The following is a 19,957-nucleotide window of genomic DNA, read 5'->3' on the forward strand; positions in this document are numbered from 1 at the left end:
GAATTCTGAAAGAGGTAGCTGAAGAGATTGTGGAGGCATTAGTAATGATCTTTCAAGAATCAATGAATTCTGGCATGGTACTGGAGAACTGGAAAATTACAAATGTTACTCTACTCTTCAAGAAGGGAGGAAGCCAGACAAAAGAAAATTATAGCAACACACATCAAAGTTGCTGGTGAACGCAGCAGGCCAAGCAGCATCTATAGGAAGAGGCGCAGTCGACGTTTCAGGCCGAGACCCTTCGTCAGGACTAACTGAAGGAAGAGTGAGTAAGGGATTTGAAAGCTGGAGGGGGAGGGGGAGATGCAAAATGATAGGAGAAGACAGGAGGGGGAGGGATAGAGCCGAGAGCTGGACAGGTGATAGGCAAAAGGGGATACGAGAGGATCATGGGACAGGAGGTCCGGGAAGAAAGACGGTGGGGGGGTGACCCAGAGGATGGGCAAGAGGTATATTCAGAGGGACAGAGGGAGAAAAAGGAGAGTGAGAGAAAGAATGTGTGCATAAAAATGAGTAACAGATGGGGTACGAGGGGGAGGTGGGGCCTAGCGGAAGTTAGAGAAGTCAATGTTCATGCCATCAGGTTGGAGGCTACCCAGACGGAATATAAGGTGTTGTTCCTCCAACCTGAGTGTGGCTTCATCTTTACAGTAGAGGAGGCCGTGGATAGACATGTCAGAATGGGAATGGGATGTGGAATTAAAATGTGTGGCCACTGGGAGATCCTGCTTTCTCTGGCGGACAGAGCGTAGATGTTCAGCAAAGCGGTCTCCCAGTCTGCGTCGGGTCTCACCAATATATAAAAGGCCACATCGGGAGCACCGGACGCAGTATATTACCCCAGTCGACTCACAGGTGAAGTGATGCCTCACCTGGAAGGACTGTTTGGGGCCCTGAATGGTGGTAAGGGAGGAAGTGTAAGGGCATGTGTAGCACTTGTTCCGCTTACACGGATAAGTGCCAGGAGGGAGATCAGTGGGGAGGGATGGGGGGGACGAATGGACAAGGGAGTTGTGTAGGGAGCGATCCCTGCAGAATGCAGAGAGAGGGGGGGAGGGAAAGATGTGCTTAGTGGTGGGATCCCGTTGGAGGTGGCGGAAGTTACGGAGAATAATATGTTGGACCCGGAGGCTGGTGGGGTGGTAGGTAAGGACCAGGGGAACCCTATTCCTAGTGGGGTGGTGGGAGGATGGAGTGAGAGCAGATGTACGTGAAATGAGGGAGATGCGTTTAAGAGCAGAGTTGATAGTGGAGGAAGGGAAGCCCCTTTCTTTAAAAAATGAAGATATCTCCCTCGTCCTAGAATGAAAAGCCTCATCCTGAGAGCAGATGCGGCGGAGACGGAGGAATTGCGAGAAGGGGATGGCGTTTTTGCAAGAGACAGGGTGAGAAGAGGAATAGTCCAGATAGCTGTGAGAGTCAGTAGGCTTATAGTAGACATCAGTGGATAAGCTGTCTCCAGAGACAGAGACAGAAAGATCTAGAAAGGGGAGGGAGGTGTCAGAAATGGACCAGGTAAACTTGAGGGCAGGGTGAAAGTTGGAGGCAAAGTTAATAAAGTCAACGAGTTCTGCATGCGTGCAGGAAGCAGCGCCAATGCAGTCGTCGATGTAGCGATTTTGCCTATCACCTGTCCAGCTCTCGGCTCTATCCCTCCCCCTCCTGTCTTCTCCTATCATTTTGCATCTCCCCCTCCCCCTCCAGCTTTCAAATCCCTTACTCACTCTTCCTTCAGTTAGTCCTGACGAAGGGTCTCGGCCTGAAACGTCGACTGCGCCTCTTCCTATAGATGCTGCTTGGCCTGCTGCGTTCACCAGCAACTTTGATGTGTGTTGCTTGAATTTCCAGCATCTGCAGAATTCCTGTTGTTTGCATTTAAAAAAGGAAATTATAGGCCAGTTAACCTCACTTCTGTGGTTGGGAAGATGTTGGAGTTGGTTGTTAAGGATGTGGTTTCAGGGTACTTGGAGGCACATGACAAAATAGGCCAAAGTCAGCATGGTTTCCTTAAGGGAAATCCTGCCTGAAAAAACATGAATATAGACATAGGAAGACCAGTGGATGTTGCGTATCTGGATTTTTGGAAGGCCTTTGACAAGGTGATCCACATGCTAAACAAAATGAGAGTCCATGGTATTACAGGAAAGATACTAGCAAGAATAGAGGCTGATTGGCAGGAGGGAAAGAGTGGGAATAAGAGGAGCCTTTTCTTGTTGGCTGCTGGTGACTAGTGGTGTTCCAAAGAGATTTGTGTTGCATCATTTCCTTTTTACGTTTCATATCAATCACTTGGATGATGGAATTGATGGCTTTGTGGCCAAATTTGCACATTATACCAATACAGATGGAGAGGTAGATGGTGTTGAGGAAGCAGAGAGGCTGCAGAAGGATTTAGACAGATTAGGAGAATGGGCAAAGAGGTGGCAGATGGAAAACAGTGTTGGGAAGTGTTTGGTCATGCACTTTGGTAGAAGGAATAAAAGCATAGACTATTTTCTAAATGGGGAAAAAATTCAAAAATCTGAGGTGCCAAGAGTCTTGAGAGCCCTGGTGTAGAATTCCCGAAAGGTTAATTTGCAGGTTGAATCAGTGGTGAGAAGGCAAATGCATTGCTAGGATTCATTTCAAAAAGATTAGAATATAAATGTAAGAATGTAATCCTGAGGCTGAGGTACTGGTACTTGCACTTGCACTCACTTGCACTATTGTGAGAAGCTTTGGGCTCCTTATTTAAGAATGGATGTGCTGACATTGGAAAGGGTTCAGAGGAGCTCTATAAAAATTAGTCTAGGAATGAAAGGGTTATCATATGAGCAGTAATTAAAGGTTCTGGGCTTGTACTCACTGTAATTTAGAAGAATGTTGCGGGGGTTGGGTGGTGGATGGAATCTCATTGAAACCTATCAAATGTTGAAAAGCTTAGACAGCATGGATGTGAAGAGTATAGGACCAGGGAGCACATCCTCAAAATAGAGAAATGTCCATTTATAATCGAGATCTATTTCATTAGCCAGAGGGTTGTGAATCTGTGGAATTCGTTGCCTCAGGAGTTGTGGAGGCCAGGTCGGAGGTTGATAGATTATAATTAGACAGGGCTTGAAAGGTTATGAGGAGAAGGCAGGAGAATCGGATTGAAAGGGAAATGGATTACCCATTATGAAATGCTGAAGCAGACTTGATGGGCCTAGTGGTCTAATTCCGCTCCTCCTGTTTTATGTATGTCCAACCATCCTTCATTTGCATTAACGTTGCTTGCGGCAAGTATTTGTGTGGTAATTTTCTTGCCTGGGTAAAATCTTTATTAAAAATATTTTCTAAAAATTAAAAAGGCATACATTTTACAGTGCAATGATGTTGCAATAACTTGTTGATGGTCAAGGTGGCCACATTGTTTAGTAACTGATTGTGTTAAAAAGCACACTCTTTTTTATTAAGGAATTACAACCCCTGTAAAAGGCAAGCTGAATCCTCTCTTCTATTTGTGTAGAATCTCCGATCACTCGTTTTTTGCATGATTACCATTATTTTCAAACAATCATCTAGGAATATTAGAACATATGTAGGCCCCCAGATCCTGTGCCTGCAATCCATATTCAAATAACTCACTGCAGATTTATGCCTTAAATCCATGTATATGCTTTAGTCCCAATACTTTGATGACCCTATCAATGAATGATGATGTGCACAATTGCATTCTGAATTACGACTCAGAATTTTTAAATTGTTTGCTGTGAATCTTTGCACCATGATAGTATACAAATTATGGTAATTAAGAACCCATGTGGGACACAGAGGGTGACGTTAATTTATGGATGGTAGTTAAATAACTTGTCTTTCACAATTCAGAATAGTCCAATGAACTTCAGAAATTATACAGAGCCAGAAAAGTAAGCAGGCTTCTCACCAATCCATTGCACACACATACACACTATGCAGAGAAAACACACCATTTCTCAAGTCAAAGTCAATTTTACCCCGAGGTCTGGAAATTAATGGAACTCAGAATAAGAAATGGTGATGCCTAATATCTTGATGTGAAATGCACTTAACCCTGATTCAGTAAAGTTTCCAGGAGCAGCACCAGGCATACTTCAGAATGAGAAATCAGCTTACGGAAGCTACAAGCCAGGACAACTTGCATCCCAAACAACATAAGCAACATGCAATAGACAGGAGCCAAGAAATCACACAGCAGCTGATCAGATCTAAAGCAACACACACATCTGCAGGTTTTCTCAAGTTTGAGATCAGATCTAAGCTCCTTAGTCCTGTCACATCCATTTGCGAATGGTGATGGATAATTAAACAACGCTCTGTAGGAGCAGTGTCCACATATGTATATTCCCATTTTGAATGATGGAGGAGACTGGCATACCAGTGAAACAGAGGAAGCTGAAGCATTTGAAAGAATCTTCAACCAGTAATGCCAAAGTGGATCATTCATCTTGTTTCCTCCTGTGATTCCCTGCTTGACAGATGCCACTTTTCAACCAATTTGGCTCAGTCCACGAGATATCAAGAAATATCAAGCATTGGATACGACAACGGCTATGAGCCCTGACAACAGTCTGATAATAGTACCACAGAACTGTGCTCCAGAACTTGCCGTTACTTTGCCTTATCTGTTCCAGTACAGTTACAGCAGTGGCATTTACCTGACAATGTGGAAAATTACCCAGACATGCCCTATCTGCAAGAAGCAGAACAAATCCAACCTGGCTAATTTCCATCCATTTGTCCGTTCTTGATCATCAGCCAATCCAGTTGTTTAGCCAGAGTCACTCAGCGCCTGATCTCATTATGTGCCTGGTCCAAACATGGACAAAAATGCTAAACACCAGAGGTAAAGTGAGTTCAAAGCAATTTATTAACAAAGTGCGTACACTGTATGTCACCAAATACTACTCTGTGATTGATTTTCTTTCATGCATTCGTAGTAGGACAAAGAAATATAATCGAATCAGTGAAAAACTATGCACGAAGACTGACAAGTAACCAAGTGCAAAAAAATGAACTGTGCAAATACACAAAAAGACAAAGAATAATGAATAAATGAGAAAATAAATAATACTCAGAACATAAGTTGTAGAGTCCTTGAAAGTGAGACCATAGGTGATCAGTTCAGTGCTGTGGTGAGTGAAGATGTCCACATTGGTTCAGGAGCTTGATGGTTGAAGGGTAATAACCATCTCTGAACCTGGTGGCGTGGGACCTAAAGCTGCTGTAAGTCTTTGAAGATGTGCTTGATGGTGGGGAGGGCTTTTCCTATGATGAACTGGGCTATGTCCATCACTTTGTGGAGGCTTTTCAGTCCTTGGGCACTGGCGTTTGGGCAAGCAGTCAAGATACTCTGCACTGTACATCTGTCAATGTTTCTCATGACATGCCGAATTTGTGCTTACTCTAAGAAACTAGAAGTGCTGCTGTGTCTTCCTTGAAATGGAACTTGTGTGCTGGTCCTCTGATATGATAATGACTAGGAATTTAAATGAACTCATAGTCCCCAACTTCTTCCTCCTGTCGGCAAAAATTAGCTCTTTAGTTTTGCTGATGTTGAGTGACACTACTCAACCATATTTTCAATCTCCCTCCTAGATGTCAATTTGTCACCACCTTTGACTCGGCCAACAACAGTGGTGTCATCAGCAAACTTAAATACGGCATTGGAGCTGCGCTTAATCCCACAGTCTTAAGTGAGCAGAGCAGAGGGCTAAGCACGTAGCCTGGTGGTGCAGCTGTGCTGATGGAGATTGTGGATGAGATGTTGCTGCCAATCTGAACTCACTGGGGTCTGCAAGTGAGGAAATCCAGGATCCAGTTGTACATGGAGGTATCGAGCCCGAGGTCTTGGAGCTTATTGATTAGTTCTGAGGTGATGATAGTACTGAATGCTGAGCTGTAGCCAATGAGTAACATCCTAATGTATGCTTCTTCATTGTCCAGATGTTCCACAGCTGAGGGAAGAGTGGCTTCTGCTGTTGACCTGTTGTGACTGTAGGTAGTTTGGAGCAGATCCAAGTTACTCCTTGGGTAAGAGTTGATATAATTCATGACCATCCTCTGAAAGCACTTCATCACAGTGGGTGTAAGTGCTAGTGGACAATGGTTATTTAAGCAGGTTACCATGCTCTTCTTGGGCACTGGTATGAGGAGCATAACTGCCCTTGACACTAACGCAGTATTTGATTGAATATTTCATAAAGGAGCCCTGCGTAAAATGAAGTCAATGTGAATCAGGGGAAACCTCCATTGAATGGAATCATGTTTGCTCGTTGCTTGCCATCATGATTGGTGGCAAGTAGGATTTATGTCACACATGCCTAGCAATATCAATATCTAAAGAGGGATATCCAATACAATGATTACCTGCCCCTCTCCCCCAACATTCAATGACATCACCATCACTGAAATATCAATATCCTGGAGATTACTGAATTGAGATAACCTGGGGGAAGCAAGAGTGGTCGCACCTCTGGCACAGAGTCTGGGCCTGTGGCTCAGAAGGGTAGGGAATGGAAGTAGGCAGCAGTAATAGGGGACTCTATTGTTAGGGGGTCCGACAGGTGATTCTGTGCACGCAGGAAAGAAATGCGGATAGCTGTTTGCCTCCCAGGTGCCAGGGTCCAGGATGTTTCTGACCGCGTCCACGATATCCTGAAGTGGGAAGGAGAACAGCCAGAGGTCGTGGTACATATTGGTACCAACGACATAGGTAGGAAAAGGGAGGGGGTCCTGAAAACAGACGACAGGGAGTAAGGAAGGAAGTTGAGAAGCAGGACCACAAAGGTGGTAATCTTGGGATTACTGCCTGTGTCACGCAACAGTGAGTATAGGAATAGAGTGAGGTGCAGGATTAATGAGTGGCTGAGGGATTGGAGCAGGGGGTAAGGATTCAGATTTATGGATCATTGGGACCTCTTTCGGGCCGGGTGTAACCTGTACAACAAGGACAGGTTGCACTTGAATCCGAAGGGGACCAGTATCTTAGCAGGGAGGTTTGCTAAGGCTATTGGGGAGAGTTTAAACTAGAATTGCAGGGGAGTGGGAACCACACTGAAGAGTCAAAGAGAAAGGAAGGGACAGCTGGCTCACATATAGAGAAAACTTGGAGACAGTGTGAGAGGGAGGATAAACAGGTGATAGAGAAGGGATGTGTTCAGACCGATGGTTTGAGATGTGTCTATTTTAATGTAAGAAGCATCACGAACAAAGTGGATGAACTTAGAACATGGATCAGTACTTGGAGCTATGATGTTGTGGCTGTTACAGAGACTTGGATGGCTCAGGTACAGGAATGGTTACTTTGAGTGCCAGGCTTTAGGTGTTTCAGAAAGGATATGGAGGCAGGCAAAAGAGGTGGGGACATGAAACTGTTGATCAGAGATAGAGTCACAGCTGCAGAAAAGGAGGAAGACATGGAGGGATTGTCTACAGAGTCTCTGTGGGTGGAACTTTGGAATAGGAAGGGGTCAATAACTCTACTGGGTGTTTTTTATAGACAACCCAATAGTAACAGGGACATCGAGGAGCAGATAGGGAGACAGATTCTGGAAAGGTGTAATAATAACAGGGTTGCGTGGTGGGAGATTTTAATTTCCCAAATATCAATTGGCATCTCCCTAGAGCAAGGGATTTAAATGGGGTGGAGTTTGTTGGGTGTTCAGTAAGGTTTCCTGACATAATATGTAAATAAGCCTACAAGAGGAGAGGCTGTTCTTGATCTGGTATTGGGAAATGAACCTGGTCAGGTGTCAGGGCTCTCAGTGGGAGAGCATTTTGCAGATAGTGATCACAATTCTACCTTCTTTACCATAACATTGGAGAGGGATAGGAACTTACAAGTAAGGGAAGTGTTTAATTGGAGTAAGGGAAAATATGAAGCTATCAGGCAAGAACTTGGAAGCGTAAATTGGGAACAGATGTTCTCAGGGAAATGTATGGTAGAAATGTGGCAAATGTTCAGGGGATATTTGTGTGGCGTTCTGTATAGGTATGTTCCAATGAGACAGGGGAAAGATGGTAGGGTTCAGGAACAGTGGTGTACAAATGCTGTTGAAAATTTAGTCAAGAAGAAAAGAATACGCAAGGTTCAAAAAACTAGGTAATGATAGAGATCTAGAAGATTATAAGGCTAGCGGGAAGGAGCTTAAGAATGAAATTAGGAGAGCCAGAAGGGGCCATGAGAAGGCCTTGCTGAGCAGGATTAAAGAAAACCCCAAGGCATTCTACAAGTATGTGAAGAGCAAGAAGATAGACATGAGAGAATAGGACCAATCAAGTGTGACAGTGGAAAAGTGTATATGGAACTGGAGGAGATAGCTGAGATACTTAATGAATACCTAACTTCAGTATTCACTACGGAAAAGGATCTTGGCAATTGGAGGGATGACTTACTGCGGATTGAAAAACTTGAGCATGTAGACATTAAGAAAGAGTATGTGCTGGAGCTTTTGGAAAGCATCAAGTTGGATAAGTCTCTGGGACCAGACGATATGTAGCCCAGGCTACTGTGGAAGTCGAGGGAGGAGATTGCTGAGCTTCTAGCAATGACCTTTGCATCATCAATGGGGACAGGGGAGGTTCTAGAGGATTTGAGGGTTGCAGATGTTGTTCCCTTGTTCAAGAAAGGGAATAGAGATAGCCCAGGAAGTTATAGACCAGTGAGTCTCACTTCAGTGGTTGGTAAGTTGATGGAGAAGATCCTGAGAGGCAGGATTTATGAACATTTGGAGAGGCATAATATGATTAGGAATAGTCAGCATGGTTTTTTCAAAGGCAAGTCATGCCTTATGAGTCTGATTGAATTTTTTGAGGATGTGACTAAACACATTGATGAAGGAAGAGCAGTAGAAGTAGTATACATGGATTTCAGCAAGGCATTTGATAAGTTACCCCATGCAAGGCTTATTGAGAAAATAAGGAGGCATGGCATCCAAGGGGACATTGCTTTGTGGATCCAGAATTGGCTTGTCCACAGAAGGCAAAGAGTGGTTGTAGATGGGTCATATTCTGCATGGAGGTTGGTGACCGGTGGTGTGCCTCAGGGATCTGTTCTGGGACCCATTCTCTTTGTGATTTTTATAAATGACCTGGATGAGGAAGTGGAGGGATGGGTTAGTAAATTTGCTGATGACACAAAGGTTGGGGGTATTGTGTTATTGAGGAGGGCTGTCAGAGTTTACAGAGGGACATCAATAGGATGCAAAACTGGGCTGAGAAGTGGCAGATGGAGTTCAACCCAGATAAGTGTGATGGGGTTCATTTTGGTAGGTCAAATATGATGGCAGAATATAACATTAATGCTAAGACTCTTGGCGGTGTGGAGGATCAGAGGGATCTTGGGGTCCAAGTCCACAGGACACTCAATGCTGCTGCGTAGTTTGGCTCTGTGGTTAAGAAGGCATACAGTGCATTGGCCTTCATCAACCATGGGATTGAGTTTAAGAGCCTAGAGGTAATGTTGCAGCTATATAGGACCCTGGTCAGACCCCACTTGGAGTACTGTGCTCAGTTCTGGTCACCTCACTACAGGAAGGATGTTGAAACTATAGAAAAGATGCAGAGGAGATTTACAAGGATGTTGCCTGGATTGGGGAGCATGTCTTAAGAGAATAGTTTGAGTGAACTTGGCCTTTTCTCTTTAGAGCGACAGAGGATGAGAGGTGACCTGATCGAGGTGTATAAGATGATGAGAGGCATTGATCGTGTGGAAAGTCAGAGGCTTTTTCCCAGGGCTGAAATGGCTATCATGAGTGGGCACAGTTTTAAGGTGCTTAGAAGCAGGTATAGAGGAGATGTCAGGGGTATTATTTTTTACGCAGAGAATGGTGAGTGCGTGGAATGGGTTGCAGGCGATGGTGGTGGAGGTGGAAACAATAGCGTCTTTTAAGAGACTTTTGGATAGGTATATGAAGCCTAGAAAAATGGAGGGCTATGGGTAACCCTAGGTAATTTCTAAAGTAAGTACATGTTCAACACAGCATTGTGGGCTGAAAGACTTGCATTGTGCTGTAGCTTTTCTATGTTCTATGTTTCTCTGTATATAAAATGTGGCTACAACAGCTGGTTAGAGAGTGTGAACCTCGCAGCAGGTAACTCACCTTCTAACTCCTCAACACCTATCTGGCATCTACAAGACTAAGTCAGGAGTGTGAGAAATACTTTCAACTAACCTGAATGAGTACATCTTTAAGAACAGGCAAGATAACACACAGAACACAGCAGCTCACTTGATAGGTGCCCCATCCGTAGCCATTTATTCATTTCACGACTGACGCACAGTGGCCGCAGTCTGTACCATCCACAGGATGGACTCCAGTAACTTACAAAGATTCTTTAGGCAGCAGCTTCTAAACCTATGCCTTCTAGCATGTTGAAGGACAAGTGAAGCAAAAACATAGGAACACCATCATCTGGAAATTTCTCTCTAGGCCCCACACCATCTTGAATTGGAAATATATTGCTGTTCCTTCACTGTCACTGAGTCAAAATCCTAGAACTCTCTCCTTAACAGCATTGTCGGCAGACTCTCACTCTTCACTTCAAGGACTGCACTGTTTCAAGTCAACTTTTCAAGGGCAAATAACTGCTGCCTCAGCCTGCAAAGTCCTTTTCACTAGAATGAATAAAATAAACTCACCTTTGTTCATGGTTCAACAATTTACTGACCAACCCGCTTATTTATCTAAATGCAAGGGCTTTGCATATGTTTACCTACATACATGGATATTAGCCTTTTGGAACTTAGCAGAAAAAATCTTACTTTGAGAGCCACATTTTTTTTGACAAACCTATTACTGGAACTACAGGGGGCCCACAGAAATTCAAAGTCTTAACTGCGTAGGGCAATTGCTGTCCTCCAGTTTCCGCAAGACCCCACACATCACTGCATACAAATATGAGGCACAATTCGAAGTACCCATATTTAATTTGGTAGCAAAGTGGCATCTCTTAATGTATGTAGAGATGCAGGGCAACATCACGTGGTCTTGTAGTGAATGTGTGTTATAAATTAAAGTTCTATTGCTTTAATGGGAAAAAATCGACCCTAAAGTTCCAGATTGAATCCATGCAATAGTTAAGGATGGATATTTTAAATTTAATTTCAGCACAGTCAACTGGAGAAAATAAGACAAGGAAAAAGATAAATTTATGAGTGAATAGGCACCTAATTATAAAGTGCCCATCATAGGTTGGCTAGCAACAGATACAATAAGGACAACAGTAAATAATAAGAACTAACTGACTGCACATGCACCACAGAATGTCACTGATATTTATGGTGTACTTAGCAATACAATGAATTGGAGAGGGACCAAAGTTTAGCAAAATTGAAATACGGAATGTTTTATGGATGTAGGAACGCTGACTTTGAAATTGCTAAGAAGTCAATGTTAGAATAAAAGGAATAGAGCTGAGAATATAGCCTCAACCAAAGGATGAAGATGCGATAGCTTTAGTGTTCTTCTTGTTAGGGGGTACAACTATCTCAATAAAGTTCACAGAAAATACATTATCAAATTGCGAATATGTCACCATATACTACTGTGAGATTCATTTTCTTGTAGGCATTCACAGTAGAACAAAGAAATACAATAGATCAATGAAATACGACACACAAACTAAGACTGCAAAAGACAATCTGTGCAAATATAAATAATAATAATAATTAATTAATACACAAACATTTATACTGAGAATATGAGCTGTAGAATACTTGAAAGTGAGTCCAAAAGTTGTGGAATCAGTTCAGCGTTGAGGTGTGTGAAGTTATCTACTTCCTAAATGTGATTACGTGTTGTAAATTACACTAAAAATAGCATTAGTTGATCAAGCTCAAGTTTAATTATCACTCAGCCATACATGAATATAGTCAAACGAAACAGCATTATCCCTGGGCCAAGGTGCAAAACGCATTACCCACAGCACACAGCACGTAGCATGTGTACCACATATGGTTTGGTTGAAATTCATTACTTTATACTTTCTTGCCAAGAACCAACAAGTTATATAATGAAAGTTATACACTTCCGGTAAGTAAATAATAATTTACATTTCTTTATAGAATCACTGAAAGTCTACATCAGGAGGCCATTTGACCCATCCAGCCAGCCAGTCCCATCATTTGCTTTGTTCATATCTCTATATTGTTTTCCCTAAACTGTACTCATCATGTTCTATTTTGAACACTACTACCGAAACTGTCTCACCAGCCCCAAAGCCGACTAGTCATTCCAGGTCCTAACTACCTTAAGATCATCCATGTGAGAACAAAGAAGTAAAAAACAAGAAATATATATATATTTTTAAAAAATTAAAAATGTCTCTCCTCTCATCATTTGTATTTTTTTGTGCCAATAAAATGCACTCCACGTCCTCTGGTCAATGGAAACAGTATCTGACTGCGAAGAATGCCATCAAATATATGTGTTATGTGGGATCCAAAGTACAGATTTTAGATTAGTTAACAGACCTCTTGCATCGAAACAATGTCTAATCTATTCTGTAGTCAGACATCTTGGCATTTTCATCTCCTGAGACTTGAAACAATTCCAAGGATATGTAAGCATTAGCTGAGGAAGTGAAATGATAATGTTCGGTCATTGATTTTTGATTATACACAAACCATAAACATACACCACATGAGAGAGGGATAATATGTTTGTTTTACCCAGGAGTACAATAAAGCACAAAGTGAATTAGCCATGAGATCGGCAAGAATTATTAAATATCATTGGCAAACATGATATAAGTCAAATGATACAATATTACTTGATATATTTGTTTCCCATGAATTTTGAACACCTATCATGTTTCCAAAAAGTAGTAGAGCTAGGTGTGGAACTTTAGAGAATTCATCACACAAGTGTTCCAACTGTCAAATGAGTACCGCCATTTCAGCTTCCAAGACTACGGTCCGACCCAGAAGCTGTAGATGCCGAGTCATCTTCCCAATGTAGCCTACCAATTATAAATGCTGGCAAAGTGGAATCAGTACTTGGATGGGACAAAAGATGTAGATGGAATAATTATGGAGATAAGGGGGAAGTTAAAAAAGTTTATTTTTGGATTTCTCAAATTAAAACTAAGCCTAATTGTAGGACAAGACCAAGGGATCCAATTAGCATTTGAGTTGAGCTACCTCCTGACGTGGCAGCTATTTCTGGGGAGGGACTTCAAAAGCCAAACTCGAGGTGTCAAAAACATGGAGGCTTATTAGTTTTTCTCTATACTGGTTTTGGAGTACGATCCTTTCTGAACGGCAAGGGACGCTGAAGTTCAGCCAGTGGTTTCAGTTCCATCTAAAATGATTTGGCAGTTTTAATGTTTTCCGTGTCAGTGATTTGCTTGGAAGCCTTCCATGCTCTTTGCTTATTAATTGTTCAGTTACTTTAATGTGTCGCCTTAAAGCTGGCAGTATGCATTAAATTGCTGATTTCTCTTCTGAACCCAGCTGCATCAAGTTGATTTCAAATACAAATGAGGTCGTTTGGACTTATATAAATGTAGCCTTGGTTTTAAATGCTGGTTTGACAGTATACATCATCAAGCACCATTAAAATGCAACTTTTAGGTCTGTCTTAGATAGTCTGTGGAAAAAACACTGGTGCTGTCAGTCCTGTGAGCAATCCACAGGTAGAAATTCATCTTCGATTCTATGCATTATATGTATGAGGGAATAACAAAAGCACATGAACTCTGTTTTTTTAAATATAACTGCATGACTGTACTTGGGATACATTATAGAGGAGACTTGCATTATAACGTCTGTCTCTGCAGTTCAATGTCTAATTATACAACAAACTAATCTAGAGGGTTAGCAATACACCTTCCTTGTGATTTTGTCAAAATACTGCAGCTTTCTGAAGGCCATCTGAGACATTCAACCTTGTTTTGGTTACTTCTTCAAAGATGCACAGTGTTAAGGCTAATAAATTCGTATCACTAAACTATCAGCTTTCTGCAATGGTTGCCTGAATTCCATGAAGGTTTCATATGCTGTCTGTTTTAAATTAGACCCAGGGTTTCTGCATGAATAGAATTGGCCTCTAAACTGTGTTTATGAATTTTTATATGGTTATCATCTTCATAAATTGGAAAACTTTAAAACTTTTTACTGATTGAAACTAAGGCATTTGGTACGTAAAAATAGGCCTTCAATGGAAATAGATTATGAGCACAGAATGTCTTCCCCTGAGTTTAATACAAGTTTTGAGATTGTGCAGTAAACTTCCTGGTCAGATGAAACATCATTGACTGAAAATGTTAATTTTCTCTTTCTCTTCCCTCAGAAGTTGCCTGTTCTACTGTCTCTTTCAAATATTTTCTATTTCAGATATCTGGTTTATAGTATCTGCACTTTTCTGGCTTTTGATTAACAAACTGAATTTGTTTTATATTGTGTACTTTACAGCAATCAAATTCAAAAACACCAAAATGTGAAAGACCTCAAACATTTACAATACTGATGCAAATTTTCTGATATAGTCCTCTTGGCTTATTAATGTTCGCCATTCCAGGTATCGTGACAGGAGTTTTGGTGCGAGAGTTTGTCATTTTATCAAGCTTGGACAAATTCTACTTCGGGTTTCCTGGAGAGATTCTGATGAGAATGCTAAAGCTGATTATTTTACCTTTAATTGTCTCCAGTATGATTACAGGTAAGTAGTCTTAATGATCCCAATTTACTGAAAGAGATCATTGTGGGTCAGAGAAATTGACACTAAAGCATTTGCATTTGAATACACATGGATTTCATAATGGGAACGAATGCATTTACTAGAATACCTTCTGAAATTTTCTATCCTCCTACCTTGAATTTGCATCTTCATATCCCACAACCACTGCTCCTATCCCCACCCCACCTGTGTCTGAAAATATTGTTCTGATTTCCTTTCCAATACAGTTCAGTTTTCCATATTGACATAAATGGCTGCTTTTACAAAAGGCAATCATTTGCCATGCAAGTTTTTCGCCAGTAAATACATCATAATTTGATGTAAAATCTATGTCCATATCCTATTACACATTTGGTAGTTTATATAAAGTTTCTATAAGATTTATACTGTGCAGTTACTCTTTGACGCTGCAGTGTTTGCCGAGCTTTGCAATTAGCTTGCAGACCTTTCATCACCTGTCAAGGTGACATCCTCAGTGTGTAGTTGTTGTGAGAGGCTCAGTGAACACCATAACATCAAATGCCTCAACCTGAGCAACCAATATTCACCACCATCACAGACAGTTATTATCATTCAGATCATCCTCCAAAGTTGTAAAAGTGCAAGGAATTAAGAAATACCTTAGTAATAATCATGTAATTTTTTGTGAAATTTTACTGTGAATGACTGACATGAGAACGGTACTTGAAATTATACTTTGTGGTAGATTACTTTTTTAATGGAAATAGACTGCACGCAATAACAATGAAAAGAGGCAACATTCTAATGGAGACCCAAGAGACTGTGCAAACTGGAGCAAACATAAACACTGGAGAAGCCCCATGTGACAGGCAGCATCTGTGGAGGGAACATATTGGGTTGAGACCCTTCATCTGGTTTACAAAGGAATGCAAATGCTTTCCATTGAGCAAGACCCCATGATCAGCATTGTGATGATTGAATGGTTGATTTATTTTTGAAGGCATTATTGAGAGTTTAACATTTGGGAGATCCTCAGGAGAATTCCGTATTGACCTTTGATCTGTCCTCTCTGCCATACTGGCTTGTTAACTTCCAACTTTGTGTAAGGGCTAGCAAGGAACTAACAAGGTGAGTAACCATTTGGCATAATGGTACACAATACACTTCAGTTAATTTTATTCCTGATCTTATAATTATTTTAAAGCTGTAGGCAATCAGAAGTTGTGAGGTCTCTCTGAAGAAGATTACATAATTTTATCTGATGCTTCAAGACAATATTAAGGGAGCCCTGTATTTTGAGATGAGGTTTCATGTCAGACATAAATGAGAGCCCTCTTGTGTGCCATTAAATGTCATTAATTGAAGAGAAGCAGAGAAGATCATCTGGCATTTTCCAAAACATTCATCATTCAGCCTGTTACCCTAAATCACAAAAGAAGGCATATACATGTGCACTGGCTGTTAAATTGAATGAAGAATTAGTAAATAAGTAATTTAAAAGGATGAAAAATACTATGGTGGAATACATTGCAGATTTGATTGTACATTTTTTAATTCAACAAGTAACTAAACAAAATTATCTGCTTTGTAGCTTTAATAAAAATATTGTGGTAACAGGTTTCCTAAATCGTTCTCCACAGGAGTCGCTACTTTGGATTCCGATGTCTCCGGGAAAGTTGGCGTACGGGCAGTGGTATATTATTTTTCAACTACTATTGTTGCTGTGATTTTAGGTAATAAACCGTGCTCTGTAATATTATGCATCTGATAAAGTATCTTACAATTTCAAAAGTATGCGAAGAATAATGTGCTATTCTGTTACTTCGGGCAGTGATCATTAACATTTCAGTTTTGACTTGAAAAGAGTCCAAGAGGATATAATATTTCCCCCTAAAAAAATTAAGTCTTGAAATTCATCCTATCTTAAAAACACATGCAGAAGTAACAATGTGGAAGATGGGTGCTAATTGGATCTGTCCTCATTGGGTGAGTAATTGCTATGTACAAACCTGGTATGAGCTATTTATGTAAGCAATAGTTTTGTATAGATGTAACACCATGTAATTTGAACCACAAACTGAACTAGACTGGAGGGCTTTAAATGCAAGAAGAGATTAGATAGACTGGTGCAGTTTTCCCTGGAGTGATGGAAGCTGAGAGGTGACATTATGGAGGATTTTTTAAATATAAAATCATGCAGGGCATGAGGTCTATAGTCACAGACTTTTTCGCAAGGTAGAAAAGTCTGAAACTAGTAAGGTAAAAGAGGAAAAATTTAAAAGAGATCTAATAAGCAGGTTTTCCAGACAGAAAGTTGAGGCAGAGAGAAAAAACATTTAATAGACATTTGGACAGGTACATAGATAGGTTTAGAAGGAAATGGACAAAAATGAAGTTTACCTTTGGTAGGCATCTTGATCATTATAGACAAGTTCGGTCAAAGGGCCTGTTTTCATGCAGTACAACTTGATGACTCAATGCACTGAATGAAGTCCTAAGGTGGCTAGAACTCTTAAAGTGGAGGTTCTCAACCAGAACTACTGCTGGAATTAATGGAGGGGCTTGGTGTGGACTGTCATGAGGAATGTCAGGTTGACCCTGGAAGTGGGCACATGGTTCCCCAGTTTAGTGAGCACATTGAAAATGGATCAATGCATTGATGGCCTGTCCAGCAAAAATGAAGAAGGTCTTACTTAAATAACCGCTGCCATTCCATTATCACCTCTGAGCAAAGTAAAGAGATATATTCCCTAATATGCTCACTAAGGTGTAGGCCAAGTGCATCCCTTTCAGCTGTGCACATATGGGCTTACTTCCTTCTACCAGGGCTTAATTTTCCATGCATGGCTTTGTATACTTAGTGGACAATTAACATAATTGTTTTGTGCACAGTGCCTGATACGCACTAATGTTCACTGACGATCATGACCTTACTACATTTAGCCATTAATTTTACTCTAAAATTGCAAATCTAGAACATAAAAAATCATAGACAATGCGGTTAAATTTCTGTGCCTTCATTTTGTTACCCAGTTTTTGTATTGCCTTTTAAAATAACTTGTTATTTCTTGTTTCTAAAGTAAACCCATGCAAATCTGGCAAACTTCGGAGTTCATCACGAGTATTAAGTTATGGGATTTTTGTTTTAGCTACTTAATTATATGAATGAACATAAATGGCAAATAAACATGTTTCCATCAAGTAGGCATTTGTTAAGAGATCTCTGCAGAACTAAGTTTCAATGTGTTGTCAATGGCATTTTCTCATGCAAATAATTGACTTTGTTTTGGACAAGGAATTGTGTTGGTGATGACCATCAAACCTGGTGTTTCCCAAAAAGCTGAAGAAATTGATAGAAGTGGAAGTACCCCAGAAGTCACAACCGTAGATGCCTTGCTAGATCTTCTTAGGTTAGTGATTCACTTGAGATACGCCATTTATAATTATTTGTCCCCAAATACATCCAAGTACATTGCCCTCAGTTAATATATCTTGTTTACATGTATTTTAGGGGGCGGCAATTGCACTAACTTTATACCTGCCTCTGTTCTTCAGCAAGTGAAGCAGTCCAGCTTGCATGCAGTAAGACAACATTCAGCCATATGTTAATAAGCACCAAATAGCATCTGATTCTTTAAAGTTGCAGACATCTCTAAGCGAGCCTCCAGGCACCTAATCTTGATGCTCAAAGCATTACTTTTGCTAAGTCACCCACCATCAACTTCCTGGATGAGCATTGACCAGACCCTTGACTAAATCAGCTAAATTAATGCAGAAGCTACAAGAGCAGATTGGAGATGGGGAAACTGTAGCAGGCAACTTTCTTTCCATCACCTGCAAGGCAAAAGCCGGGAGTATAATGGAATACTCTCCCTACCTAGTTAAGTGCAGCTGCATGGAAGTCCCAAAGAAGTTTTTTTACAGTATTTCTCCGGCCATATCTTTACACTGTGAGACATTACATTTACCCTTCGCATTGCATTCATCACTACTGTATTCTGGACGGAGTAGCTCACTTGAATGGCACCCCGTTAACAGTAGTTGGATGCCTGGAACACCACCATCTGCAGGCTCACTCCCCAAATCACATGCCTCCCTAACTTGAAATGTATCATCACTAGATCGAAATTTTGGAAATCCCTTTACAACTGTACTTTGGAAGTACCTTCACCAGGTGGACTGGATTGATTCATGATGCTGGTTTACCACTAGGGGAATGAGGGTTGGTTTTGCTAATAACTTACAGATACTGAAAAATGAGTTACTAAAGTGAATGCTACAATGCAGTCCCCATTATACCACATTACTTAATCAATTTAGCTTTGAATCAAATGTGTTTTAAAATTTTATTTACTTGAAACATCCATTTAAAACATTGCATACAGACATTTTACTGAGTCCTCTGAAGTACATTGGTTTTATATTAAAAGCGAATTTTGAAATATGATGATTGAATCAATGCAGTGGTAGGATTTTCGGATCCAACACAAGCTCTTTAGCCTACTTCCAACAGACTGCATCTGTGTCTATCTGGTTATGTCAATCAATATGCAATTATAGGAAAAAACATTTAATTTGGCCTCAGAATGCTTTACCTTGCTTCAAATACTTAAAGCAGACATTGACACTAACTGGTAAGAAAGCAAACTTGTAATAGCTTCTGAAAGCATCAGTTGCTGCATGGAAACCCCAAGGAAGTGTTTTATATTATGTCCTAGGCCAAACTTCTACACTGTGAGATATTACTGTACATTGTACCCTTCACATTGCATTCTGAGATATTTCTCACATTAGTTATTTCAAAGCACATTTATCGATTCCCCTTGTAATTTTTGCCAATCACTATTGAGTTTCACGTTTCCCCTTCAGTATCTTTTAAATGTTCCTTTAAAGTTTCTGCCCCATTTTCAGACAGATAACTCACTGTTTTGTTCTGATATCCAACTGATGCACAAGCTTCCCTGCGTTCCAGTTGAGTCCGTCTCTAAATTCAGTCCACTTCTATAGCCAAGTTAACCTTCCTGGTTTTCTGACTTCTTTCTTTTCTCTTGATTTATTTTCCTTATTTATTTATGAACAATATTTGCCACCTTATGATTTTGAGAATTCTGATCATTTAAGAACTTAGCAGCAGCAGGGAACAGAATGTCTGCAATTTCTGTTTGTAAGTACTCTGTTTGTAAGGGATGTCCAGATCCCTTTGAATCACTCTTATAATTGTGGTGTATTTTTATACATAGGAATGCATTCCCAGAAAACTTGGTCCAGGCCAGCTTTCAACAGGTAATTGCTTTTGTATTTTCTCTCAGCACATGAAC

The 19,957-nt window shown here is 40.7% G+C and overlaps 1 protein-coding gene across 1 annotated transcript in view; it reads left to right on the forward strand.

Moving 5' to 3' along the window:
- slc1a1 (solute carrier family 1 member 1) overlaps window positions 1–19,957 on the forward strand; it is a 97,795-nt gene that overhangs the window by 16,361 nt on the left and 61,477 nt on the right. The window contains exons 2-5 of the mRNA XM_063068996.1: window positions 14,520–14,660; window positions 16,280–16,372; window positions 17,935–18,049; window positions 19,880–19,922. Of these exons, the coding sequence (XP_062925066.1) occupies window positions 14,520–14,660; window positions 16,280–16,372; window positions 17,935–18,049; window positions 19,880–19,922 (392 nt within the window). The remainder of the gene's footprint in view (window positions 1–14,519; window positions 14,661–16,279; window positions 16,373–17,934; window positions 18,050–19,879; window positions 19,923–19,957) is intronic.

The sequence above is a fragment of the Mobula hypostoma genome, chromosome 16 (assembly GCF_963921235.1).
Source record: "Mobula hypostoma chromosome 16, sMobHyp1.1, whole genome shotgun sequence".
NCBI lineage: Eukaryota > Metazoa > Chordata > Chondrichthyes > Myliobatiformes > Myliobatidae > Mobula > Mobula hypostoma.